Source organism: Amblyomma maculatum, chromosome 1, assembly GCF_055883805.1.
Source record: "Amblyomma maculatum isolate TAMU_Amacu chromosome 1, ASM5588380v1, whole genome shotgun sequence".
NCBI lineage: Eukaryota > Metazoa > Arthropoda > Arachnida > Ixodida > Ixodidae > Amblyomma > Amblyomma maculatum.
Genome location: NC_139344.1, coordinates 192,906,732 through 192,934,562, shown reverse-complemented (window position 1 = coordinate 192,934,562; position 27,831 = coordinate 192,906,732). Strand labels below are relative to the sequence as shown.

Here is a 27,831-nt window from a genome sequence, read left to right as displayed (position 1 = left end):
TTCGTGCTCGGTGACGTTCCTGACTCTATGCTCTCGACTCTACTTTCTAAGGCTGCAATGTCAGAATCCTGCTTGTCTATATTGCTCAAAATCGTGTCGTATTTGTCAGAAAGCAATTCTATCGATGTTTCAATGTCATCGATGTTTCAATGTCATTGAGAAAAGAGGCAATCATTGACCAGACGATGTAGATACAAATGTTTGTTTATTGAGTTCAGTCATCCCCCTGGAAAAAAAGTGGTCGTGAACTAGGAATTATCAAGCGCTATGCGTTGATCGCACGGTAGCTCTTCGCCGCCCCAGAAGTGAACCAGCAGGACTGCCCATCCATCTATCACGGAAATGCCAGCACACGCGGGCACATTATCAGGTGATGGATGGCGGTCTTTGCTAACAACGCGATCACGCAGCGTATCCAAACAGCACCAATCTATAACTAAGAACAAGCGTGAGAAGGCGAGTGAGTGAGAAACCACTTCGGCTTCCATCAGCACAGCCCACGGCGGAGCAGCGCCCATTAATGTGCTATGCGATATCCCGCGCTCCGCTGCAGCCGACACTCACCGACTCGCTGGGCGTAAGGGTCGTTTACAGCGAACGCTGCGTTTGTACACTGCCGGAGGCTCCACTGGCGAGCCTTGAGTCATGCCTTATAATTGGGCGGCGGCACGTCGCGGGCGAGGGGGCGGCTCTCGGCGTCCTACACGGACAGGCAAACAGCTTACGGCAGACGCGGCGAAGCTTCATTAGCGCTTCTCTTCTCGGCGTCGTCAGTTGACAGGATCGCACTCCGAGCTACAGATCGCCATGTCAGTCCATATCGAGTCTGTCCGCGGCGCTTACGACGACGTCAGGGACGACCGCAACAGCACCTCCTGGTAGGCCTTTCTCGTTCATTCGCCGAAACAATGCAAGCATGTGGGGCTCCTCGAGAAGTGTTCTTTCGCTGTTCTGGAGTACCATTTTTGCCGTAACATACTTTAAAATGCGCGCGTGTCCTTTAATGTATTAAGTCGGGTGGAGTGTGTATAATTCATTACATGTTTTGCGCGCACATACGTATCTCTTTAAAGCGTGTAGGCCGAACGGCGTACATTTTCTTAGCTAGTATTTTTTGCGTTGCCCAATTCACAAATATAGTACAACCTACATCGAGGAATATATAATACGAATAGTTTTCACAGATAAACTAAATACAACAATTCTATCTTCAAAGTATACTGCGCACACACAAAAACCAAGGACGTTAAGGTACACACAACAACATCTGCGCTTGTTGTATGTACCTTCACGTCCTTGTTTTTGTTTGTGTGTGTGCGTGTGTGTGCGCAGTATACTCGCCCAACAAAGCACTCTTTTAAACAACAATGTTAAATTACTTTTTGTTGCGGTTTGCGTCGCTTACAGACCTGTTTCGGGAAAGTACCTGAGGTCGAATGCGCAAAAACTCCAGAGCTGCACCATGGATTGATTGCGCGCTCGACTCGCCCACAGTTAATGAATGCCTATGCGACATCATATCTATAGCTGAGGATGGAACAAGTGCATTCGGCTTGGAGCTATTATTTTTCTCTCAATAACTCTGCGATTCCAGCCACTGTGAGATTGGGAACTCTTCACGCGCTCGCCTTTTTCATCTATTCCTTAGTATTTAATGTTTCAGTTGAGCTGTATCTGTATCTAAAGCCTCGCTCCAAATGTAAATCCTATCTTCTGTCGCCTGGCTGCAGATTTGCGCCCTCCAAGCTGAGTCTGCCTTCTGCACGAGATATCTGCTCGCGTGAAGTTGAAATAGGAGAAAAATCAAGAGGCACAGGCGCAACCAAAATAAAAGGTTCGCTTGCGAGCTCTAAGATTTTTTATTCTTGATCTTTTTAAAACACTGAAGATTGTTCGTGGTGTAGCATGCGAGACCATGAGAAAATAGCCGTTCGCATATATTTGACTTCACCAGAACTCAGATATCAGTTCGGCCTGAAGATGCCGCGAGAGTCGTGGGTTAAGAAATGTCTGGAATTAAGTGCAGCAATTTATCGCTGCCCGGCAACGAATCAAAAATTATTTTGCGATATGAACATGTCACCGAAGCGGAAATATATGCTCCTCATAGAGTCTTGGTTCTGCGGCGACGCCTAACACTATATTCATCCCTGTAGTGAGGCGATTTGTAGTTCTGAGCGTGCGCATTCGGAGATGTGCTTCTTCCTTCACCTAATCTCATCTGGCCCTCTGCCCGCCCGACATCTGATTTTTTTTTTTTTTTTCGGTGACGATAATGATAACAGTTTCCATTCTCTTCAGCCCAGTTCTCACTAACCTTCCAACCTCCTCAACTTGTAGCTCATGGGCCGCACACATCGAGAGCTAAATTCATTTACTTCACCTTACAAATTAGCAAGACGCAGCGTAAAAGGTGCAGTCGATAAAGCGTGTTGTCGTATAGTCGGCTCACGTTTGCAAAACGACCGGCGCGCAGATGATGGATAGGATGGGATACTGGGTTCTGTTTCCTATCTTTTTTTTTTTTTTTGAGCTTGTATATATCCAAAGCAATTGCAACCGAGGTTATGAACATGGATGCTCGTTCCCTTCGTTAAGTATTTGTATCCGAGCGCTGTTAGGCAGCGTCGCGAAAAAAAAAAAAAAAAACTTTCAAATCGGTACGCAGATTTCTTCACTGGAAAAAAGCGCTTAAATTGTGTTTGTGCGCTCCAACGTCCCTTGAAGAAGAGTCGTATGGATTATGCAAGAGAGTAACTCAAACAAAAGACGCGACGCTCTAGATCGACATCCGGCGAACGCAACAACTAAAAAGCATGACAGGCGCGTTGAGGGAACTGAAAAGAAGCAAGACCCTGTTGTGCGCGATGAGTTGGCTGACTTGCAAAGTACGTAGCGAGGAATAAAAACAAGAAACCACATCGCAGCCGAATACCTGCGCAATTATGCGAATGCGCTCTCGTGGGGTGCAAACAACACAGCAATAGTAGCAGCACGACTGCTATAATTCGTTAAAGTAGCACGCATACTGAAAAAAAAAAAAAAAAAAAAAAAAGCGACTTAATATACTTCCTCTGATTCCATTCAGGCAGGCTCAGTATACACGCTTAGGGCAGCGGGTGAGAGAAAACGGAGCAAGAAAATAAAACATCAATTCGGCAGCAAATAAGTCATGGATATCAATCATCCGCGCTAGTTCTCATAAGGGGTAGATCCACCTTCTAAACAACAGAATTCGGGAAGTTTATTAAACAGCCTGTAGCATCAACGCCGCCTTTTCACTGACAAATACGACCAGTGCGAAGTCTTACACGAAGCACTTAGAGCTCGCGGAGCCACAGGTAGGCAAGAAGTCGCACCGCTAGTAAGCAGCGTCACGGAGATTAGACGTCACAGCTCTTGCCATGGATACGTGATCCGGTCTTACCCGCCCTGTAAGCGCATTCATCGCGTGCAACGCAGCCGACCGCGCCCCTGTTGTTCGTTAATGCTTTCCCCCGTACGCCCTCCCATCATTGCAGTGTATATACTTTCCAGTTGAATAAGCGCAATTAGTGCACATGCTCTGCCCAAAGTCAGTCCTGTTTCACGTCGTGCCGGAAATAAGGGGTCAGATGCGAAGGAGCACGCAGAAAAACGTCCTGTCAATCGTTGCAAAATTATACTTTTTTTTTCTTTTTTTTTTTTTTTTTACGAAAGGTAAAGTTGCGCCTGCGACGAGCCTGAATACGAGCGCAATGTGCTTACAGGAAACATGGCTCTAAAGTTAGCCTAACTTGGATAACGATGATAGCAGGAGCAGTAGTATAAAAGAAGGTAATAAAATATCAAGCGCGGTGGAGCTGTAAAAGCACAAAGCTTTGTTTTTTTGTTAATGTTTTATTTTCAACATGCAATGCCTATAGCCCACTGCCGAAAAACTCCATCTCAAAATCCCGAACGTTTGACAAGTTAAAACTTAATTTTAGCTCCAAGAAAACCGACAAAGCGTTTTACATATACTGGAAGCCTTGAATGTTGCGCAATGCTTGTGAACGCCGCACCTTATGAAGTGGCGGTGAGAACCTCATACTTAAAATCACACTTGAAGGTGGCATGCACATTTATTTATTTATTTTTTACTTTGCACGTACAGTAGAATTATGCTGGCCTTTGTTTTCTAACCTGCAACAGCTGAACCCTTGTAAAACAAATGTGATCACCATCCCCTACAAAGCAAGAAATTTTCCCACTTTTGATGTTGGGAAAGGTTGAGGGTCGCCGGAGAAGGGGTAGGCAGCGAACGCGATGGTTAGATGGCATTCTCGAGGCATTGCAGATGAAGCTATGTGATGTTAAGAAGATAGTGAGAGACCGGAAAGCGTGGCGTGACATGGTCCATAGGGTCACGAAGAGTCGGACACGACTGAACGCCTGAACTGAACTGAACTGAACATCATTAATTATTAACAAGCTCAATGCGTTTCGGACGGCATGTGCACGCTTGCCTCCACGGGTGCAGAAAGCAGCCACGAACATATACCATTTGTCTCTGCGTTGCCTAGGGAACGTGAAATGGATCGCTTTGGCTGCTGCTGTCATGGCTTCCACGAGTGCCTTATGCATCAACATGAACACCTTTATTTTTATTTTATTTTAGAATGTAAAACTTTGAAGAAGATAGAAAGGGGAAGGATTCCCAGCTCGGATCTTGCGAAAGTTCAGTCAAGAAATCCGCGCGCAAGTCGCGCAAGAAGTAGTGCGGCGCTGCTGTCGCATAACTTACGCGGACGACACTGCATCGTGTCGGCACCGCAATATCTTGTGCACTGAGTGTCCTCACAGTTATTAACATATATTTCGATACCCTGCCCGCTCACTGGCTTCGGCAAAGCGAAAGAAGATAAAGAATAATAATAAAAAAAAGAACTGCTAACCGTTTTCGGGCCTTCTTACTGTTTTCCGTCGCCCATCAATGCCGTTGTGCAACGCTTCCGATGGCGAGCATTCCGCGCCTTGAGTCGGGACCTTCTAAACATTCCGCAGGTTTATCAGAGTGCAAGAATACGTTAAACGAGAGTTTCTTAACCTAGTGTCCTAAGTCTTGCTCAAGTGTGTGGTTTAGTTAAAAGCGGGAGAAGCGTGATCGGTCATATCCCCCCACTTTATTATTATTATATTTTTTTTGCTATAGCAAGCAATAACTTATACTGTTTGGGCAAGAGATTAGCCAGTGTGCAGTCGCCGATGCGATAATGACCGTTTATTGGTCTTCGCCTCCTCGCGCCTGTCAGCTGTAACAACCGTTTTGGTTCTTTTCTTTTTTTCTAATTTGTGCGTTTTGTTGCTTCTTTTTTTTTTTTTTTTTTTCAGCCAAATTTGTCCCAGAACTGCCGAGTTGCGCAAAGCGTCATAGCGGCGCAAAAGCAAAAGCGACAGAGGCAGCACCGATTACGAGCGGCCCCCCGCGCAGGCGCCGACAGTAGCCTTGTTGTGCAACCTGGTCCGGCGGTATTCTGCGGCCCCAGATTCCGCACTCAGCTGCTTTAATGGCGCGAAGCATTAGCAAGACCTAAAATTACATGCAGATCTAAGCGATACCTCCGCCGTGTTGGAACGTCGCATGCGAAACTGCCATTAGGTGAAGCCAGGCAAGAGCCAGGCCAGTTCATGAATCCAAGTGGAAAATAAATTTTGGAGAATGTCCGGCTAATAATCCGCTGTGGCTGCTGCGCATCGCTGCTCTTGGCTTTGTTGTACGCACGTCTCCCTTTGTGTTTTTCCTCTTTGCGTCAGCACTTCACGCTAGTGGAAGAGGAAAGAAAAAGTACCAACTTCCTGTGCCTGAATGATTCTCCGTGTTGCACATTTTCCGATATGAGTAAAAACTGTAGCAAAAAGAGAAACTAGCGGCCTCGAAGGTCGAGAAGAAATATGCGAAAGAAACAGGACATCCCGCCGCTCGATTTTTGTTTCGTTCGCTTTACACACCATGGCTAAAAATAATTTGGCTCGTGGAACCCTTTCTCTCTTCTTCCCTCTCTCGCGCACACACGCGCACTCCTCGCCCTCTTTACCAGCCAGGATTCAGTTTTGACGGTTTGGTGGTTACTGCTTTCGGCGAGAGAGGAAAAGGGAAAGGTCGCGCACGAGGCTGAAATCGATGTGTCCCTAAACGAGGACCGACAGCACTGTCGGAAGGCTGCTTCCTGTGTTGCCGGACTCGAGTGAAAATAAATTGACATAAGCGGCGCTGCTTTTTCGCCGAGAGTTTAATGAAAATAAAGACGGGATATCTCCGATAATTCCTTGCACTTTTACGGTCCTCGTTACCGACTCGAAAATGCCGGTGCGTCCTTATCGGCCAAGGGCGATTTGAGGCTTATGATACGAAGGTCAGCTGGTGTGAAGGTCAGGTGTGGTAAGAAGTTGTATAAAAGTCAGCCTCTTTGGGTAAGTCCACTCCATATCACGATTGGAGAAAAGCGGAAATTGGTTAATGTCGCAAAATTTTTGTCGCAGAAACTTTTAAAATATTTTCCCTTTGAAACTCTCCCGTGTGCATTGTCATGCATTTTGTTCGGTTAGCGCTGTTCTCTGTTTCACTTCTTAATCGGTTTGTACTTTCCGTAGCACCGACTACGGAGCGTTCTGATCTTTTTGTACATCACTGAAGCTCGGAAGCGGTGCTATTTGACGCCTGTTCTACGGTTGGGAAAAAGAAAAAATAAAGCATTCGAAGGCCTCAGGCGGGGGCTGTAAGAGGCAGAAATTCCAACAGAAATACTGCTGTAAGTTTATGATGTAAGAAACCAATTGTGTTCTTGAAACCTCAGAATGCTCGAACCCACTCTGAGCACCGCATTCTCCTCGTACGTGTTCATCTCTCGACAAGCATTAGCCAAGTACCTAACCAAAATAAATGTGCGCCGACATTAGCAGGCTTCTGGTAGCTGGACAAAAGTGCTATACTGTTCTGGTACCTTACTGCTCAATTTGCAGGCACTGCGCGGCGACTGCCATCGCCATTCGTCTTCTTACTTAAAGGCTGCGCGCAACGCCGAGGAGGCTGCTGACGGCTGCTCGCCAATTAGCCCTGCGTGTTCTCATTACTCGTCCCTTTTCCACGGCACACTTTTTTTCGCTGGCCGACGCAATATATCGAAAGATCTGGCAGTTTTGATCTAATCAGCTTCGTACAACCACGAGCTACCGTTTGCGAGGCGTCGTCCTCAGTCCACTCCATCGTGGTGTATCCGTTATCATTTGCACAGTGACGTCCGGTCATTCACTTACAGACGCTGGCATATAATTTTACTTGCGCTGCTATTGGCATATAGATTTACATTGAACGAAGCCTCTATGACGCGTACCCGGAGTTAGGGCAATCTACAGGACGGATAAATCGCAAGAACTACAAAAGAATCAGACTGGTTTCCTATCCGTGCGGGATACAGTCATATAAAGAAGGCTTCAATTCTTGGTCTGTTAAGTTTCTCCAAGACTCGTAACTGGGCTTCAGGTGGTGACAGCAGGAGATGACTGGTGACTGTTGACTAGTGACTGTTGACTAGTGACTGGTGAGTGTGTGTATGGCGATGCAGATCATCCATGTCTTAGGTATGCGCCTTATTTAATACTTTTGGCTACTACATCTAGTTATTGTTTCTTGTAAATGTAAATTCCGTGGCTCTTTCTGGGTATGCTGGCGTTGATTCGACAGCAAAAAGCCCATTTATTGATGAGAATTGATTTAAATATATTCTCGCCAATGAATTCAAACTCACGACGTTCATACTGAAAAGGACCTGTTGAGCTTATTTTCAAGGCAATGGCGGTGTAGCCTATGTGATTCACGCAGAAAACAAAAACAAAAAAAAAAAATCGTTTCGTTTTACTTTTGAAATTGGCCGGTGATGGCGACACTTGTATTTCGTTGTGCAGTCTCATTGTGATTGGAATGCGGTGCCGTATCGATACAGGTCGACCTCAATTTCTCATCAGTGTTCCTTTAAATAGCAACTGCGCTATCGTGTTTGGCAAGAGTGTCGTAGCTATTTATTCTAACCTATGAAAGCCCACAGCTGCCGCCGGCGGAGCAGGCGACTGCAAGGTTCCTCCGGCGCTTACACTTGTTTTTACGTCTACGCATCAGTATACATGCCGGTGTGATTTGTGCCCTCCTCGTTTGTGTTTCTGAAATACCAGTGATCGCAACGAGCTTTCCGACTAGTCAGATATCCGTGCAACGCTCTTTTCATGAAACCTAGTTTTATGTTCGATCTATCCGATTCTTCGGTCAACTTCTTTTTCTTTTTTTTTTCTTAGGGGATGGGGGGAGACGGGGATGTGAAAGGTGACGAGTTTCACGATGTTTTAACGACAACCCTCCTTGGCTCCTTACTCTTGCTCTTCTGTTAGCGATATAGTTCTTTGTGTAAATTGCATCACGCCTGCTTCCTAAACAAAAGAAAAGAAAAAGAAAATTACGTAACAAGTGATATCCGCGAGGCCCGTATTCTACCCCCCCCCCCCCCCCCCCACACACACACACACTCCATGTCTCATGGTAAAGCCTAGATATGCACATTCTGGGCGTGCAACGACTCCTAATGGAAGCTCTGCTCGTTCTTTTCATTGCTCTCGTTTCGTGTTTTTTTTTTCTCCAACTGCTATCGGTATCCACTCAGACGTCCCAAAGAGCACCTTTGTTTTTATTTCGTCAAGAGCCGTGTGACGACCGTGGAGATGCATCGGATAAGTTCCACGGAAGCGCCCCCTGCCGCTCTGAACAACAAACGATACAGGCCGCGCCACGCGCTTCCAGTGGTTCTCCGGGTGCACCACCCGCGTCGAAGGAGTAGCTGGCGCCGAACAATATGGGGCCGAAAGCAAACGCCAAGAAAGGCGCCGGCTGAGGAGAGCTCTCGAGTTCGAGGAGCAAATCCCATTGCGACAGGATCCCCGCTGAGTTGTGCTCTGGCACAAAGGAAAACGAACTGGCCTCCGAAAAGGTCACAGCCTCGGCCTCTCCCCCTTCGGACATCAAGACGCGACTCACCCAGCGCCCTTCTTTGCCACAACTGAGCCCAGCATATGTCTGCATTTGCATTTATTCGGCGAGCTGATGAGCAAAATAACGCGGCCCCGGCGTTCAACCAGCGACCCGCCACCAAGCACGCGTCCCACCTCTGTGCGCGCGCCCAAGGTTAAAAGCGCAACCCCTACTGCGATTGCAGCTAAAGGCGACGTGGCATTGCTTAGACTGACGCGTTAGGCAAGCCTAGCTGAGCCCTCCAAAGCAAGTCACCCCAACATCTCACGACTAATGTTGGACGCAACTGGAAGGAAACGTACCCACAAAGACGTGCAAAGGAATATCGCTTGTCGGTTGAAACAACCAGCAGGGAAAAAGGTAAAACGACCGGCCTGGCATCTTAGAGTGAAGAGCTATATAATGCCTTCAGCTCACGGGAAGCGAGCTCGGAACGTCCGCTAACCTCAAGACACTAACTTGAGTACCTAGCCTGGTGTACGGGCGTCGAGATAATTGTGTGAATCATAGCCTCGCATTTCCTTATCCTTGACTTCTCAATGTGGAAATACAGTTACGTCAAGAAGGCTGCAGCTTTGCTACAACAGGAAATGCTAGAGGTGGCCTTACAAGAAGCGTGTACTAAAAGAGCAAACTTAAACCACATAGCGGGAAAAGATTGCATCTGTCATGACAGACTCAAAGTGGCAGAGCATAGGTCTATATTCAACTGTTGATCCATTCCCCGTCGACCGCGGATCAGGACATCCAAAAGCGCAGCATTAGGCTGACGCGGATCACGGAAACAGACAAGGTCACCACGAACGTCTTTTTTCTGTACGCGATGTCAAGACATGACCTCAGCCTCGACAGCAAAGAACCTGAAAGCAAAGGTTGCCCATCAACGAGTGTTCAGTGCGTTTCTGCCTGTTTAATTTTCAATAATATTTAAAATCATTAGAGTATTGCTGTAAATAATTTCCTAGCGATGTTTACAAGCTCAGCTGTCAATGTTAAAAAAGCACCTCTGCAACAATATTGCGCGTAGTGGCCGACAGCGAAAACCCGAGACGTGCTGCCCAGCAAGTAAAAATAAGTCACCTCTTTATGATTCATTTTTCATTTCATTTATTCATACTGTCAGCCCTGGGCGGGCTATTACAGGAGTGGATATCAAACTTGAAATAGAACTAGAACACATCAAACAAACACTGAGATCAACACTAAATTTTATACATAATTGTGTTTGCCACTTGAACAGAACAAAAACATTGTCATAGAAATCAAGCAGTACATAAAACATTATGCAGTTTATCTAAAAATTCGCTAAGTGATTGTGACGTGACAACGGAGTTTGGTAACATATTCCATTCCTTAATGGCTCTCGGGAAAAAACTAAATTTAAAGCAATCATTTCTGACAGGCGGCATTGGGATGTACAAACTGTGACGATGGCGTGATGTTTCCCCTGTTTTAATTTCAAAGTATTTTGTTTGATGATGAGTTCAACGTCTTACTATTCTAATTAATTTCCAGCTGACCGTCAATAATGATCATTATCGCCACTTGGTGGCGCACGCGATCTATGCCTCTTTCTTTTCCACTCTAGCGCTGGCTCGGCACTTAAACCGCCTGGCGGTAAGATACTCACTGTGGAAGTAAATACTGCTGCTTTTGCTTTTCGCTGTCAGTAGCCTGGCGCCGAGTCAGGTGGCGCCAGTGAGACCAAGTGCACCTCAAACGTACTCATCCGTCCATGTCATTCGCCTTAAAAAGAAGAAAAAAATTGCCCTTCGTATCGTTCACCATAGAACTCGGTTGCGTCTCATGTGCAACGCATATCATATGACCACTCGGGCGTGTACCTGCTTCGCTACGGCATTTGGCAGAGGCTGACTCTGGTGGACAATATGTGTTCCCATTTTCTGCATACTTCCAGGGCGAAAGCCTCAAGCCTACCAGCGTGTTTCTTACAATACGAAATAACTCACCTGTGGGTTTCGCATTGTGCCGAAAAGCTGAAATATAAGGCAAAAAAGAGCTTGGAGTAAGTTTTTTAGCGCTCATTTGCATTTTATTGATTGTTTTTTTTACTCCTATTTATGACAAAACTTACACACTATACTGGTTTCTTTTGTTAGCACGAGAGCGTTAAGGGCCCCGGGTCGAAGAAAAGCTGGTGTCAGCGCTGTTGTTGTTCTTCGTTGATGTGACGCGAAAATCAGCGCCAGCATGCGGCGCCCGCAGGAAAACCCGCGATCGTACACCACAGTACGTACAGATGGCGCGTAAGCAGTATAATCAGCATGCAGCGCCCACAGAAAAACCTTCAATCGTACTGTACTGCCGCAATATAGTTGGCGCGCAATCAATATAAAAGGTGCGTCTACTGCATGCTTTGCCATATGACCGTATGATAATAAATAGCTTTGTTGTTAGGAGGGAAATTCTCGGAATGATCGAGGCGGTGTTAAAGGCGATGTCTCGTCTACTCTTAAGGCGAAGTTTGAGTGGCCCCCATATATTTCGCTTTGAGCCGGCATATCATGTATGCAGTTGACGTGTTCTCGCAAAAGCCCGCTAGTGGCAGAAGGCAGAGCAGCGAAACGGAGACCGCACTCTCGAAGCTCTTTGCACTCTTGACTCTGGCTCCCAGTGACCATGGCGATCATGACAGCCCGCCGTACGACAGCAAAGACGCCGGTCAAGAAAAGTGGTCAAGAAAAAAAGCGGCAAACAGCCCTCAAAGGACCCCCCTCTAGCCAGTGGCATCGCTCCAAATATGTGACGTCGCGGCACACACGGGAAAAGAAAGAAAACAATTTAAAAAAAAAAATGTGTTCTTCCGCGCTAACGGACTCGCGGACTTTTACCAAAATGGCCGCCTACGGTTGTCGCCAGCGGTGTCAACTCGTAGGGCGCCATGGCGGAAAAGAGATGCAATGAAGCGCAGAACAACAAAGCGGTGTCCTGAAAACTCGACAGTGCTGAAATTCACCATCAGAATTCGTCGTTTTACCTGTCGTACTCTGATGAGCAAAAGAGTATCGATCGAATTGAGTAAAGCTATGGATTTTTGCTGGAACTCGCGAAGCATTTAGAAACTATTTGCCAGCACGGACTCACTCGAAGAAACCACGGTACAACCGCTACTCGTAGGTGTAAGGCGGTCGGCCGTGACGTCATGGTATAGCTCGGCAGCTACTGGTTGGAGGGGGGTCCTTTCATAGCTGAATGCCACTTTTTTCTTGACCTGTATCCGACTATAGTGTTTTTGTTTGCTTTTTTTCACGTGCGGGCAGCTTTGAGAACTTGACCCCCCAGCTGTGGCTTTCATAATAAAGTGCGCAGGCGTGCATGTGTGCGTTTTTATAGAAACGAGGGGAGATTTTTTTTTTTTTTTTCGCAATTTCGGCAGTACGTAGTTCAAGTTTTCCTTTGGAGGTCGGCAGTCCACAACCGCTAGTATCAAAAACACGAGGCTAGTATCACATAGCCCAATAACTGAACTGCCCCACTAAGCCAAGATTTCGAATCCTTAACTCCATATATGCGCTCATGTGCCTGTCTCCTACCTCCTCTATCTCTATTTCTGCATCCTTCAAGACTATATAATAGGAACGTTTATCTCAAGCTACTTGTACAATCTATTTTTCCCTCCTGACTAACGCCTCCCTGTAATACCTGGACGACCGTGAGACATAAGAACAGAGTAATAATGGAACACGCACAACCGCCCTCGTAGCTTGTGCACGCAGCGCTGTAGTGACGCAAGGGAGAAGTGTCCGAGCGTAGCCGTCTGTGGTGCAGGATGTGCGACTATGCCGCAGGGCCCTGCTCACGTATGACGGCGGGCAGATCCGGGCCACTTCCAAAGGGGAGGACTTCGAGACCCTCAAGAAGAACCTTGTCGGTGAGTTTTGCTTTCAACACTCTCCTCTAGAGTTCGTAAGCTTTTTTTTTCCTTTTGTTTTTCTTTTTGCTCAGTTCCTGCTCGATGCAGTTAAACGATTTGTCTGTACACGTAATAACATGCATTTGCAGTTCAGTGTTACTATTTTGTTCTAGTACGTGAACGGCGCGAAAAGAGAGGGTATAGGAGGAAGAAGAAGCAGGATGAGGTACAGTTCTGTGATTTCACTAACGTTATAATTTCCCCCGATAAATATAAAATAAAAATAGAATTGACGTGAAGAAATCCTTGTTAGAAATAGTAATGTTTCTTCGATAGATTAACGTAGCGCTAAGAAATACGCACCCGTGAAAGAAGACACGCAAGACAAGACGGGTGCTGTCTTGCTTGTCTTCTTGTGTCCTTACTCCTAAGCGCTGTGTTAATATGCCGAAGAATAGCCATAAACCAATCAGCCCAATTAAAACCCACACCTAAGCTGTTCAATATTTTTTTATATACGCACATGCATATTTGATCAAGCCTTTGATTATCTTGGTCCCTAATTGACGATTACAGGTTTGCTTCAAACATGCCCTTATATGATGGAAGAAGAGGCACGTAACTTACAACAGTGTTAAATGTTTTAGAAGCCGTGGAGTGCCGATTAGGTGCACAAAAAGGGTCAAACAAACGTCACAAAAATTTGACGGTTGCACCTCACGCGCACTAGAACGGACGCTCCTCTCCAATTAAATAATCTGGCGTTTCCATTCACCCTTAGCACTTATTTCCAACCAGTAGGTTGTACTCTGAAACACGTAAATATTTACGATAACGTTAAAAGCCTAAATTTCAAAAAGAGTGTGTAAGCGGCTCGTTTGAGATAATGTCATCTGCTCTCTCTCTACCCTCAGGAATTTTAACTCAGTTTGCCTGCCCATTATGCTACTGACAAGCGAAACTTCAGCGTTCATGTGTTTGAAACAGCTCTACTCATGTCTTCGAAAATTTTTGGTTGAGCATGTCAGCATGACAGAATCTGGTGGACTCATGCATGGCTTGGTGTCGGTAGCGTCCTAGCACTAACAGAGCATTGTGGTTCTATTGGATCAAAGGGCTCTAGGCGCGACCCTCCACTTCGTAACTCGCAGCACTGCAGTACAAACACCCACTGCCCAACTTCGTGCAGTTTTAAAACTCAGCAGACAGTCAAAACTTCGTGAATGGCATACCAGATTTTTCAGGGATGTCCGCCGCTAATACTATGTTTCAGATATTAGAGGAACAAAAAAAAAAAAATACATTGTGAGGTTTTTATAAGCATGACTTGAACGTAGTGACAGAGCGAAAACTGTGAGTGTTGCGGCGATAGCCTCTTTAACATCAGCTTTTCAATCCGCGATTTTTTGTTTTTCATAATCTAAATTAGGTTTTGGGGAAATAAAGGAGCCTTATACTTTTTTGTGGATGCCAGGGAATTGTGGACACCTACATCTAACCAAGTCAAGATCATGTTTTTCATATTTTTTCTTGTATATTGTACATTTATAAGAAAGGAAAGGCGAAGTATCTGTATTTAACCTTCAAGGTTGTTCGAGACGACATCGCACAACCGGTGACAACTCAAGGCTGCCTCTCCGCTTAGTATACATTTGGGTGAACGCCAGGAAATTGTGGATATCCACACTTAATTACGGCAAATTTAGTGTGACACCAAGACCTGCTATACCTAACGTAGTGAAGGTTTTGTTTCCACTGTAAATTGGTTTATAAGAAAGGAAATGCGCAGTATCTGTCAAGGTCACTTTAAGGTGAAAACCGGCGCTACGCTGAATGCTCAAACTACCTGCCGTAGTGAAGCTTTCGCTTCAAAAGTCATTAGTAGTTAGCGAGTAGCAACGTCCGTGAACTCGAACAAAGGTCCGCAAGAAGAGTTGGCAAACGGGAGCCATTAACGCTGTCATGTCATACCCTTAAAGGCGGAGATTAAGTGTCCTCCTGGAGTGTTTTTCTCCTCCGTTACCGGATGATGACCAGACACAGCGCTGAAACCACTCACTGCGGCCAGTAATGCTAGCGCTTTATAATAGCACTTCATAACTGTTCACATAACGACGTCACTCTCAAGTTATTTATCCCAATATAACGTGAACTAAAATACCTCAACAGCTGTCCCTAAATCTTTTAGTAAACAATAGTATATCATCTTGGGAGTTCTTTCAGCTGCACGCTTTGTTGAGTAAGTTATTTCATAACGATGGAAATACGGATGGATGGCGATAGTGTGATTGTGTTTCTTACGCAACATATCTTTTCATCGCTGTGAGTTTTTTGTGTCCACATTTGGGTACGGACTATGCGTTAAGGTGCCTAACAGTGTCCCCACTATTTAATTTTGTCTGGAGTATTTTCTTTCACACTCTCTCAGTGTTAAATAAAATAATGAGAATGTGAAACAAACAAGACAACAAATGCTAAAAAAACTTTGGTACATTAAACTTCACAAAAACACCAACAGACAGTCATAACAGACCTGTGCATGGATTCTTCCTTGAATAAATTTTCTATAGTCGCACAGAAGAGAGAAGAAAAAAAGATGGGGGTGCTTAAGCATGGCTTGAACCTCGTGATAGAGAGAAAGCTGTGAGTGTTGCTAGCGATAGCCTGTGTAACGCCGGATTTTCAATCCATGCATTTTTTTTTTTCATAATTTTTCTTTAAGTTAGGTTTTGGGGAAAGAAAAGCGCCTTATAGTTTTGGGTTGACATCACGGAATGGAGAACACCTACACCTAACAAGGTCAAGATCATGTTTTCATATTTTTCTTGTAAATTGTACCTTGGTTTATAACGCAGGAAAGGCGCAGCCTCTCTCAGACTTGAGGGAAGGGAGGAAGGTGGGAGTGAAAGCGGAAAGAGTGAAATAGGCCCCGTAGTAGAGGGCTGCGAAGTAATCTCGGCCACCTGGGGGCCTTTAACGTGAGCTGGCATCGCACAAAATAGGACTGTCTCTTCATGTAAATTAGGTTTTGGGTAACAAAAGGCACAGTATACTTTTGGGTGGACACCACGGAATCGTGGATACCCACATTTAATTAGGTCAAGATTACTTGAAAGTCAATTTAGTGCCACGTTAAGCCCGGCTCTACCTACGGTAGTGAAGCTTTCACTTCGATTGTAAATTGGTTTAGCTTCCGCTTCAAAAGAAATAATATAATGGACCACAAAGGAATTCTAACTGAGGGTAACAAACTGGATTCCAAGGGAAGGAAAGCATAGCAGGGGGAGGCAGAAAGTTAGGTGGGCGAATGAGATTAAGAAGTTCGCAGGGGCCAAGTGGATGCAGCTAGCACAGAACTGGGTTAAGTGGAGAAATATGGGAGAGAAGCCTTCGCCCTGCAGTGGGTATAATCAGGCTGATGATGATGATGGTGGTGGTGGTGGTGGTGGTGGTGGTGGTGGTGGTGGTGGTGGTGGTGGTGGTGGTGGTGGTGGTGATGATGATGATGATGATGATGATGATGATGATGGACCGCAAAGGCACACAAATCCAGAGGCCTACAATACCTTTATGTCCTGTAACTGGACATCAAAGTGGGGCAAGTACAAGTGCGGGACGCAGAGAGTGCTCTGACAACAGAGAATATCCCAGCACATTTGGCGAAGCAGCCTCCTTCCTCCTTCTTTTCCTTACGTTAGTACATTATGAAAATCGACTTCCAGGGCAGAATGATGATTTTTTTAAAACCTGAGAAGTGGCATATGTTTAACAACTCGATTGACTGCCAATGCAACTCAGAAAGAAAAAATTACGGGGTAGAGAAAAACATTCTACCGTGATTTGCCTTCATCTAAGAAATTGCGCAGAAAATTTAATTTATTCCATTTTAAGCTACCTTCAATCCCACCAAGTGAAAAAAAGCCTTTATAAGCTTTTAGAACGCTTCGGACATTGCACGAGATAAAATGTAGCTACATTCAGCCTGTGTTGTAGACGTTACCGAAAAAAAGTAATTAAATACGTTACTCGTCATACTTAAAAAAAGGAACGGGTTATCCCCTACGTTGCCTACAAAAAAGGTAACGCGTTACCGATACCGTTACCGAAAAAAAGTAACGCACGTTACTCAGCCGTTACTTCATGGCCATAAATTATAATCAGTGCACCTTTACTGCAAGAACTCACGATAACAATTTTATAAAGCTCGTGTTACATATAAAACTCACACTAACAATTTTATAAAGCTCATATTACACATAAAACATCTCGCGCAAACAAAGATTTTACCCGAAATCCTGATTTAACGAGAATACTTTGCACAAATTGGCAGAAATTCAGCAATGCTGTTGTGGCCTAAAGTTGGCTGAACAGTTAACTGCGATGGCTTCTAGCTATGTGGCACATAATGAAGCCATTTTCTGAATTTGACATCAAAAACAAAATGAGTTTCGAACGGCATAGGAAAAAGACGCGCGTACGTCGTGACCCTGCCCGACCACTCTGTGTAAGCCCAACTCTGTGAACGCGATTCTTGCATTCTCTCCTTGTGTATGTCTGGCGTTTTCTCTCTCGAGCATAAGCGGACAAGGCCTGTTGAAAGTATTGTACCTAATGTCTGCAACTGGCGGCCAGCAAAAACTGGCACCTGTTCATTTTGTTTGTTTGCAACATCACTTTAGGTGCTCTGCGGTTTCTTTTTCTAAAAGAAGAGGGTGGAGAGGGGGACAGTTGGAATAAAAAGTAACTAGTAAAGGGACAACTTACGTTACCGAAAAATGTTAACGTAAGTACGTTACCCGTTACAGTTCCGAAAGAGTAACGAGTACGTTACCACGTTACGGAAAAAACGTAATGCGTTACCGGTAACGCCGTTACTTGTAACGCTTTACCGCCAACACTGAATTCAGCTAATATATCGAATTTCTGAAGGTTTCCCCTTTTAGGAGGCAGCCGTATACAATTCTATAGAATAAAATTATCAGCCCTAGTTTAGTGTATATTTTTATAAATTTAAACAATATAATGCAACATTTCTGCGCATTATATCCATGAAGTACTTAGGATGGTTCAGGGACATTTTAGTTAAAATCGAATATGACGTTTTTTCTGAGTTCAAATCCTGGTCTATTTTTGTTTTCATATTTTATTTTCAAGTGATGCAGAAAAAGTACTTACCCTTTTAGAGCTGCAAAGTTTGGCTGAAAAAATTAATACGATCTGCAAAATACAAAGGAAAAGATTCACTGACAACGTCCCAGTGAATCGTGCCACAACTTAGCGCTGAAATTCGACTTTTCTGCAGCGCTAAGGTCCTGGAGGAAAGTTTGCAGTTTTTCTTCCTCAAGAACCTACAGAAAAAAAAAAAACGATAGAATTTCGAAGAGTACAAATTGTATAAATGCGACGAGGAAGTACTGAAGTGCGACAAACTTTTACTGTGCCTGCAGCAGGGTCCAAACTTGCAACTTGACAAAATTGCAAAAATGTCGTTTTCCACCTCTTGTGACAAAAGATATTTTTTTCCGAGAAAACTTCAGCGTAATTTGCGAAACTATGCTTTATTGCTTTGCGTCGACACATTTTCCCATTGCATGTAAAATTTTGTCGAAAACAAAAAATGGTGGTGGGACCTCGATTACCGCACTTATTTGCACCATACTGGACTGCACCTGTACCTCCTCCATGTGGCATACTGTGCGAAAAAACAAGAAAACACTTCTTTACGATAAGGGCCTCCCCCACTGTAAATCCTTTCCTGTCGTTGATGCGACTATCTTGTCTCTTCAAAATTCCTAATCTCATCCGCCCAACTCATTCTCTGCTGGCACCTGCTACGCTTGCCTTCTCCAGGAATCCACTCCATTACATTTAGAGGCGAGCGGTTACCTTCTCTCTGCAGTGACATACCCATTTTTCCTTCTTGATTTCAGCTAGGATATCATCGTCTTGCGTTTGTTCCCTGACACACTCTGGTCTCCGCTCTCTTACCGTTATACCCATCATTCCTCTGTTCCATAGCTCGTGGCGCTGTCCGCATTTTAATTTCAGGCCTTTTCCCTAACCCTAATGTCTGTGTCTCAAAGTGAGTATTGGCACTACAAGTGTTATAAAGTCTCGTTTCAAGAGGTACTAGAAAGCTGCTATATATTACCTCAGAGGAGTACCTGCTAAATGCGTTTCACTCCATTGTTTTCTCCTAGATACTTCACATCCGTGGTCCGGATATGCGGTCCTTGCCTATCTCCCGAGTGTTCCTTGACCGCTTGTTATCATCCGCTGCCTATCACAAGCTGTTGTTCTCTTACTTTAGCTTTAACATAATAATTTAGGCTATCTGTCGAACAGAAGGGGAGTCTCCGTCACACCATCACTGTTACAGAGGTCTGCGGTTACATAATTATGTCTTTCCGCAATACTCATCGACGTTTTTAAGGCTCCTCTACTTTATCTGCAACCGAATTTCTGCGGCGGCAGTAATTTACAATCGGTTCCTGATAATTATCAGTATCGTGCAGATAAATTCTAGGCAATTTTGGTGCCTGAACTCTGTTGCTCAGATTCCTTCGATATCAGCCATACTTGGTACACACCTCTGGCACAAAGTATAAACTAACAGTGCTACATCGAATTTTAACGCCTAACTTTACCCTTGTTGATCTAGGGCTTTATTTTTTTTTTATTTTTTTTTTACATCAAGCTGCCGCTCACCTTCCACTTATCAACTTTTACGACTGTGCCGAGTATGCTCTCGACCATACTCGATCTCTAATCGCACTCTTTCTATCTCAGCTTCATCCTTTTCTCTCACGGGACAGTTCCTTCCCGCGCAAGCTGCCCCTGACCTATAGAGAAGATTTGCAGCCTAAGCACACGCAACCCTGGCCGCGGCCGCCGTGCTTCGCTGGAGAAGAAACGCAGAATACCCTCGTGTGTTCTACGATCTCAAAACACGCAGGATCCTCAGGGGGTCGGAAATAATTAGGAGCACTCCATTACGGCACCTTTCCTTCTCTTCATTATTTCCCTCCCTCTTTCGTTCCTTCCCCGAAAAAGCGGTTGAGATGTCTGCCGAGAAGTGAAAAAGTTACTGCCCATCTGCTTTGCCAAAAAACTATGTACTGTACAGTCGTGAGCGAAAGTGGTATACAACACAGCCGGTGGCGGAGCTCGAGAAAAATATATTGCAACGCAATCTAGAAACAACTATCTGAGATCGAGACGATCCTGGCGGTGCCCTGTTTGCTCGACATGCGTGTGTGATTGTCGCTGTCCGCATGCCGCTGTCGCTAGATGGCGTTTCGATGCAGTCTAGTCTTCCCCTCCTCATTTCGATCTCAGCCACCGGCTGCGTGTTGCGTACTACTTTTGCTCAGTACTGTACTTAAGCAGCCAGGAAAGTCAGCACAAGCGGACCTTAAAAGACTTCTGCTTGTTCTCATAGAAACTACTGTCTATTTCCGAGGCTTCCCCTTCTCAGCACTCGTGATGGACGTTGTAGGAACACGCGTGCTGCATGCAGTATAAGTACGGAGCCGTCACTGAAACGCCTGCAATGGGCCTCACTCAATGCCGCTCAATTAAATGACATAATGATGCGTCCTTTGTTTACACTTCTTTTACAACGTGCTTGTTAAAACATTCTAACGCAGCCTGGTCAGTAGAGGCATATTTTGTTGCAAGGACACGCTTATGGCATAAAGAAAAGCTATATTGTTAGAAATTACTTAAAAAAAAAGAAAAAAAAAAAGAGTTGAAAATGGTGGTTTAGGCATCTGCAGAACGCCGTTCCAATCGGAAAAGCAAAGAGTTTAAGAGCCGATATTTCAGTGACTCTATAGCCCATCGGTGCCTCTGTGATGTTCCCTAGGACGAGAATACAGCCGGTGTTCACAGGAGTTGCAATTTCTCCTTCGCGCTGCTAACTCTGAGAATCACCGATGCTGACCTTATTATATGCAAAGCTCTGGTATCAACAGCGCTACAAAGTCAAATATAGCATTTACTGGAAAGGTTTACAAAGGTTATTTCAGGAACGCTTCGTCTCCAAGGGACTTTCCAAAGTACGCTTTAGGCAACGGAGGGCATGCAGCTTCCAAGGCCCCAGGCAATACGTGGAAATCAATCGCGTTATTCTGAAGTAAGGCATACGCGTAAATATGCCAAGTCTGCCCTGCACTACTTCAAATAATCTAATTCGTTCTGCAGAGAAATGTAATGAATAGCCAAAGCAACCCCCTTCCCGTTCCTAACTTTTTTTACTGAATAAGTTGGCTATCTTGGAGCATTTTCACGTTCACCATCATCATCATCAGCCTGACTATACCCACTGCAGGGCGAAGGCCTCTCCTATATTTCTCCACTTAATCCGGTTCTGTGCTAGCTGCATCCACTTGACCCCTGCGAACTTCTTAACCTCATCCGCCCACCTAACTTTCTGCCGCCCCCTGCTACGCTTTCCTTCCCTTGGAATCCAGTTTGTTACCCTAAGCGACCATCGGTTATCCTCTCTTCGCACTACATGTCCTCCCCATGTCCATTTCTTCTTCTTAATTTCCACTAGAATGTCGGTAACTTGAGTTATTTCTCTGACCCACTCTGCACGCTTTCTATCTCGTAATGTTACCCCTACCATTTTTCGTTCCATACCCTCAGCGTTGTCCTCAACCTAAGTAGAACCCTCTTCGTTAGCCTCCACGTTTCAGCCCCATAGGTGAGTACAGGCAAGATGCAACTGTTGTATACTTCCCTCTTGAGCGATACCGGTAAGCTGCTAGTCATAATCTGCGAGTGCTTGCCAAATGCGCTCCATCCCAATCTTATTCTTCTTGTTATTTCCTTTTCATGGTCCGGATCTGCGGTTACTACCTGTCCTAAGTAGACATATTCGCCTACTACTTCCAATATTTCGCTACCTAATGTAAACTGCTGTTCCTTCCCGAGGCTGTTGAACATTACCTTAGTCTTCTGCATATTGATTTTCAAGCCTACCTTTCTACTTTTTCTGTCTAGGTAATCAATCATTATTTGCAGTTCATCCCCCAAGTTGCTTAGCAAGGCAATGTCATCAGCAAATTGCAGATTACTGAGGTATTCTCCATCTGCCCTTATCCCTAACTGCTCCCATTCCAAGTCTCTGAATACTTCCTCTAAGCAAGCTGTGAATAGTACTGGGGAGATTGTGTCTCCTTGCCTAACACCTTTCTTTATGGGAATTTTGTTGCTTTCTTTATGTAGAACTATGGTTGCTGTGCAGCCACTATATATATCTTCCAGCACTTTCACGTACGGCTCGTCTACCCCCTGATTTCGCAATGCCTGCATCACCGCCGAGGTTTCAACTGAGTCAAATGCTTTTTCGTAATCAATGAATGCTATGTATAAGGGCTGGTTATATTCCGAGCATTTCTCTATCACCTGATTGATGGTATGGATATGATCGATAGTAGAGTACCGTTTCCGAAACCCTGCTTGATCCTTTGCTGATTTTCACGTTACTCCAGCCTAAAGCATGCAGGAGTTTGTCAGTGTGTGCTTCGTTCTGATACATGATTCGTGTAGTGTTGCCAAGTAGGTGATAAAGAAAAAAAAATCATGGAGGGCTCTAGAAACTATATACGCTGACTAGGCGTTTCAGAAGGCTTGGAGCTATACGGACGTTTCCAGCAGAATATTCTTCTTTTTATTTATAGAACTGAATTATTCGCTGCCTCTGCACATGGGTATAGTAACTGAAACGCTAATATACTTATAAAGCATGCCTTTACTTATTATCAGGGCTTCTTGTCCTGTTTATAGTCATGCACTCGTAATAGGCTGACTTTGCAATATCTCACTTGACGTCAAATATTCTTTTTTTTTTTCGATAATGCCAGAGCCGAGGTTTACCTGGTGATCACAACGGTGAAGTTATTTTACTTGCCGCTATTGCAGAAAGTTCTGCAAGGCATAAGCGATAAGTTATTTTGCTCCACCGAAAGTAGGGCATTCGCAACGAACAGCGGCTACTGACGTGCGCTATTCTTGTTTCTCCCAGAACACGAGAGAGCCTTCGTCTACCTCCGGATCCAGGCCGGTGACGAGATGAGCAAGCGATGCAAGTTCGTCTTCATAACATGGCTGTCTGAGAGCGTTGGAGTGCTGCAGCGAGCCCGCATCAGCAGTGATAAAGCAGCCGTCAAGGAAATAATTACTGTAGGTGTACCAATATATGGACAGAAAGCTCGCCCACGCCCCTGCGCTTTTCGCGCAGCATTTAGCCTTGCGACTTGCATGCCTCACACGTACAAATGGAAGCTTATTTTCACTTGTAAAGTTTTGTTATAGCATTTTTTTTTGTAAAGCCTCAAACTTGCTTTCAAGGTCATAATAAACCACAGCTAGTTATCTTTGAAACATGAAGCGGGATGAAACAAAAAATAGATGAGGTATGAAACAGCTGAGATGGTTTCCTTGAGCGATGGAGTAAGAGACTGACATCAGGGGCGTCAGGCCATTATTTCAATGCGTTTCTGCGCCGCAGATTGGCGATAAAAAGCCTTCCTGTCGTTAGTTTTCCTTTCGTTTAGCGGAATGTTGAATTAGGAAGAGCAAGTAGTGAGCGAAGACGAATCCTTTCATATAATGCCTGAAACGGCCTTGTAAACGGCCTGAAAATTTTGTTAGTTAAGAGGAAGAAGATATCAACGTGCGGGGAGTGTTTGTGATGTCGAAAAGGTACTGCTGCCCGTAGAAATTGACTGAGCTGAGGACGCAAGAAAAATGAAACTTTAAAACCGATCTGCCCCGGAATAAAATGTTGCATGGCTGTCAAGTTTGGTGCAAATAGTCAGGAAGGAGAGGTAAACGTATATTATAAGTTTCAATGGAATATTCCGATTAAAAAGAAAAAAGCAACGCTAACACTCAGGATGGTGGGGTAAATATATGCATGTCAGTGTTATTTGCATTTTTCCTCGTCCTGTGTTCTCGTAGCTAGTTTCGTGTTGAAGAACCAACAAGCCAAGGTGTCTTTGACGCTCTGTATCGTTTTTGCAAGCAAAATATTGGGTAACATGAACTGCTGGACTAATCGCTTAATGGCTGGCCCTGAAGGAACCAGGGTCGGCCATGAGCCAACTGGAGGTGGCGTTTATACTCGCCATCTATATATGTCTTGCCCTCTGTCTTCCTGCTGCTGAGCCTTCAATGTCAATACTATAGGTGCAGAATTTATACTGTGTGTTCAGTCTGTAATTATCAGAAAAAGGTTAGGATATCAGTACCATGCATAGGGACATAAGCTTCCAACCAATACATTTGACAGGAGCCATCTCGTTTCATGTCTGTACCCTCTCTTACAGCTCATAGCTTCCAGTGTCCTATTCAGTCCGCGAAACTTCATTTAAAAAGTATTCACTATTTCCATTTGGCAACTTGACTTGCCATCCATACACCTTTCCAGGCATTCGAGGAAGGACAAAGACCCAAGTACACGAAATTCAGTACCGAAGCCATCATCTACTAACCAAATATTAGCCGTCTGAGGTTTCGTATTATCTAGAAGAGTTTGAAATTCCAAAAATTTTCCTTATTTCCTGCAATCACATTCGCATTTCCTGCCCGAGCGCGCAAAACAAGGGGCTTTCACCACCTTATATCGCCAACGGCAGCAGAAGCTCACGCGATTCTGATTCTGTCTGCTTCGCACTCCGTATGTTTACAGCCAGCTAGGACCACCTTTAGCTCTCTATCTCTCTCTTTCTACAGGCACCGCTTGTTTGGTTTGCAGAACCCACGCAAGACCAAGGAAAGATCGCTTCATATTCTTTGTCTTTCCGTCCGCCTCACTAGCGAGTGTGGCCGAGTATCTCCCGCGCCTGGCGGTGTGTCATATGTTCGCGCGCAGTCTGGACTGCGCTGCGCCTAACGTGACCTGTCATGTGTGCAACGTTCTTGTATGAACATCAACGATAGCGGAAATTTCTGTAGTCGCCTGAATGTAAAATAAAAACAGGCTTGAACTACATTTCTCTTGCTCAAAAAATAGCCTCAGCAGCCACTGTGACATTGCGGAGAAAATAACAGTCGATGCCTCTCTCAGACAGTGATGCTCATGGTACTCGAACTAAATCATGTGTCGAGATCTTAAAAGAACAAAAGAGATGCTTATATGCTATCTCAGTGTTATCTTGATATTCGTTTCATAGTTCTGATCACGGTCAATGGCTCTTCTGAAACAACAATGCATAGACTACATAGGTATGGCCTATGTACTGCGCTTTTATAGTGCAAAAAAAAAAAATTAAAAAAAAAAAAACGGAGCGGAAGCGGAGACTGTTCCAGTGACTTTTTGAGAGCCCAAGTGTCGCCCTGATCGTTGGTTTGGTTTTGGTTCATAAGGTAATCACGTCCCAAAACGACTGAGGCTATGAGGGACGCCGTAGTGAGGGACTAAAAAAATTTCGAACACCTGAGGCTCTATATCCGCAGGTCACCAGCCATGCACGACTTAGTCATGGGTCAGTATCTTCCTTATTTGTTGGAAGTAGCGATATTTTATTTTCACACTCAGAATTGCTGGAATTCAGAATATAATTAGGACTGAAGACATCAGTATGTGCTAGCAGTACTGACCTGCGACAGTAAAAAATGCATTCGTATCATTGTAACCGGGGGGTGTGCTTTTGTGCCTATGCATTTGGTTTTCAATTCATTTGGTTGCTTTCGGTGACGTAGGCCATGCGGGTTGGTATCACGCAGGAACAAACCGATGGCGCACATCTTTAAGCGTTGCCCATTCCTGTGCCGACTAATAATGGAACATGATGAACCGTTTGGCACAGCCGATTAGCGTCATGGGCGCTTATCCCGTCTCGGAAAAGGAAGTGTGCTCCTTGTGGCGGCTGTGCGACGAACCGGCGGAGCACAGTCCCTCTGGCTCGGCCAGACTGCATGCAGCACCAGTATGGGTGGCTAGCGGCCAACGGTGACGAGAACGGACCGGCCAAGACTTTATAGTTGACTGTTCGTTTCCCCATTTCCTATTGGTTGCATCGCTATTTACGCAATGTCGTCATGATGTCAGACAACCTCTCCGCCTCGTGCGGCAGAAGCCCATATGTGGCCCTTCAGCGCAAATTTGGTCGATGGTGCTTTTCCCAAGCATTTCACCCCAGAAGAGCCAAGCACCAGGCCGGGGAAATCTTGTACCCATTGAAAAACCGGCGGGTATCCGGCGTCGCCAGGGATTGAACCTGGTACCTTGATAAACAAACCTGGCACATGAAATTAAAACAAATTCAAAGTTAGCAAACATCGCAGAAGGAACATTTAGACTATAGTGCAACAAAAGTAAATTGTTTTCTAGCACATGACCTAGCGCCATGTGAGGCTAGCCGTTTCTCAAAACAGCTTTGCAAATTATAACCCTTCATCAATATGTCGCGCTCTAATATGCACTGTTTCCTGCTAGGCAGCTGGCGTCGTCAAGACCGAATAGAACACTGTAAAGCATGCTAACTGCATATAGGCGAATGTGAAAGCGGCATGCGGCGACTGTACTTTAACCTGAACTCGCTTATATACACTATACCATCTGCTTCTATCCCACCATTCTACAAGCGCGCAGTACATGTTTAGACATTCGTTCTTTCAGAACATAATGCGACGCTTCTCCCGATGTCGCTTTTCAGTGTCCGTAGTGTACTGCAAATGAGGCTGCGTTATCCGGATTTCAGGGAGCTTGTGTTGTTATCGATGTTGTTGCCTCTGGATCGAGTGTGCAGCTATTGAAGCACGCGAGCTATTGAAGCACGTAAACTGATTTTCTTTTCTATTCTCAAGATAGGGTATTTTTCTCTTCTCACTCGTATTTCAGAACTTCGCCGTGGAGCTCCAGGTTGAGGACCCCGCTGAGCTCACCGAAGACAACATTAAAAACACAGTGAACAAGGCCGGTGGCACCGATTACGGCACGGCATCTTAACTACACCCTGGCCTCACCGTTTCTTCCAAGTCGTCAAAAGCAGCCCTGAAGATGATGGGTGGGCTACTTCTTCACAGTTTCAGAGTGCACAAGAAACGAAACACGAGAAAAAAAATTTTTGCTTGAAAAATAAGTGTCACGTCAACTTGAGAGAACACCCTGGAGTCTCGTGGAACATCTTCCCGAATGAGAAATGAACCAAATAAAGCACATCTTTTGGAATGTTTTTTTCTCGTTTAGCAAAAAGGGTGGTAAAAACGTAAACAGGGTCCTTACCACAGACGAAAAAAAAAAAAAAAAACTCCACTGAGTTATGGGCACGTACGCAAACACTCACAAATACACGCACGCACACAGTCCCCATGATAGGTAATGACAAGCTCTATGTTGGGGAACATAAGCGATAACCGAAAGTATAACAAAAAAAAAATTGAGAGGATTTAAGGAACTATCAAGCACCGGACAAAATTAGACGCTGGCAGAGACTATGTCATACGCGAAAAATAAAGACCACACAAAATGCATGATCAGTTTCAGTAACTCATCTCACGGGCCCAGAAACGTATTTGGGTATCATAATCATCGAGGAGCACGGATAGGGCACGAAACGCTCGACGGCGTTTATGGGCTCATCAAGCAATACTGCAAATCTCGCGTTCATCTGCAAGTGAGACCAGGGGCTATGTTAGCGCACTTTAAGAAGGTATAGAATATTGCCACGAGGTGGTGATAATGCCGTACACCACAAACGAACACAGGTGTAGCAATGAAATGAACTCTTTATTGGCTGACATGTGCCCGCAAAAGAACTAAGCAACTCGGCGGCGGCGATAGTTTAGCAAGCGCGCTCGCTGGTCTTCGAACAGAGCATGCCCGTTGCATGCGGCAGTGCTCAGTTTAAAATAGGCGCGGAACCATCTACATAAACTAACCAACTGGATACTGGAAAAGTCTGGAATA

The 27,831-nt window shown here is 44.9% G+C and overlaps 1 protein-coding gene across 1 annotated transcript; it reads left to right on the top strand.

Annotated features, from left to right (window-relative positions):
• Positions 1-725: 725 nt before the first annotated feature.
• Positions 726-27,133, top strand: LOC146205290 (coactosin-like protein). Its single transcript, XM_084586900.1, has 4 exons — positions 726-878; positions 12,844-12,926; positions 22,942-23,099; positions 26,764-27,133. The coding sequence occupies exons 1-4, from the start codon at positions 808-810 to the stop codon at positions 26,869-26,871; spliced, it is 420 nt and encodes a 139-aa protein (XP_084443026.1). The 5' UTR covers positions 726-807; the 3' UTR covers positions 26,872-27,133.
• Positions 27,134-27,831: the final 698 nt, after the last annotated feature.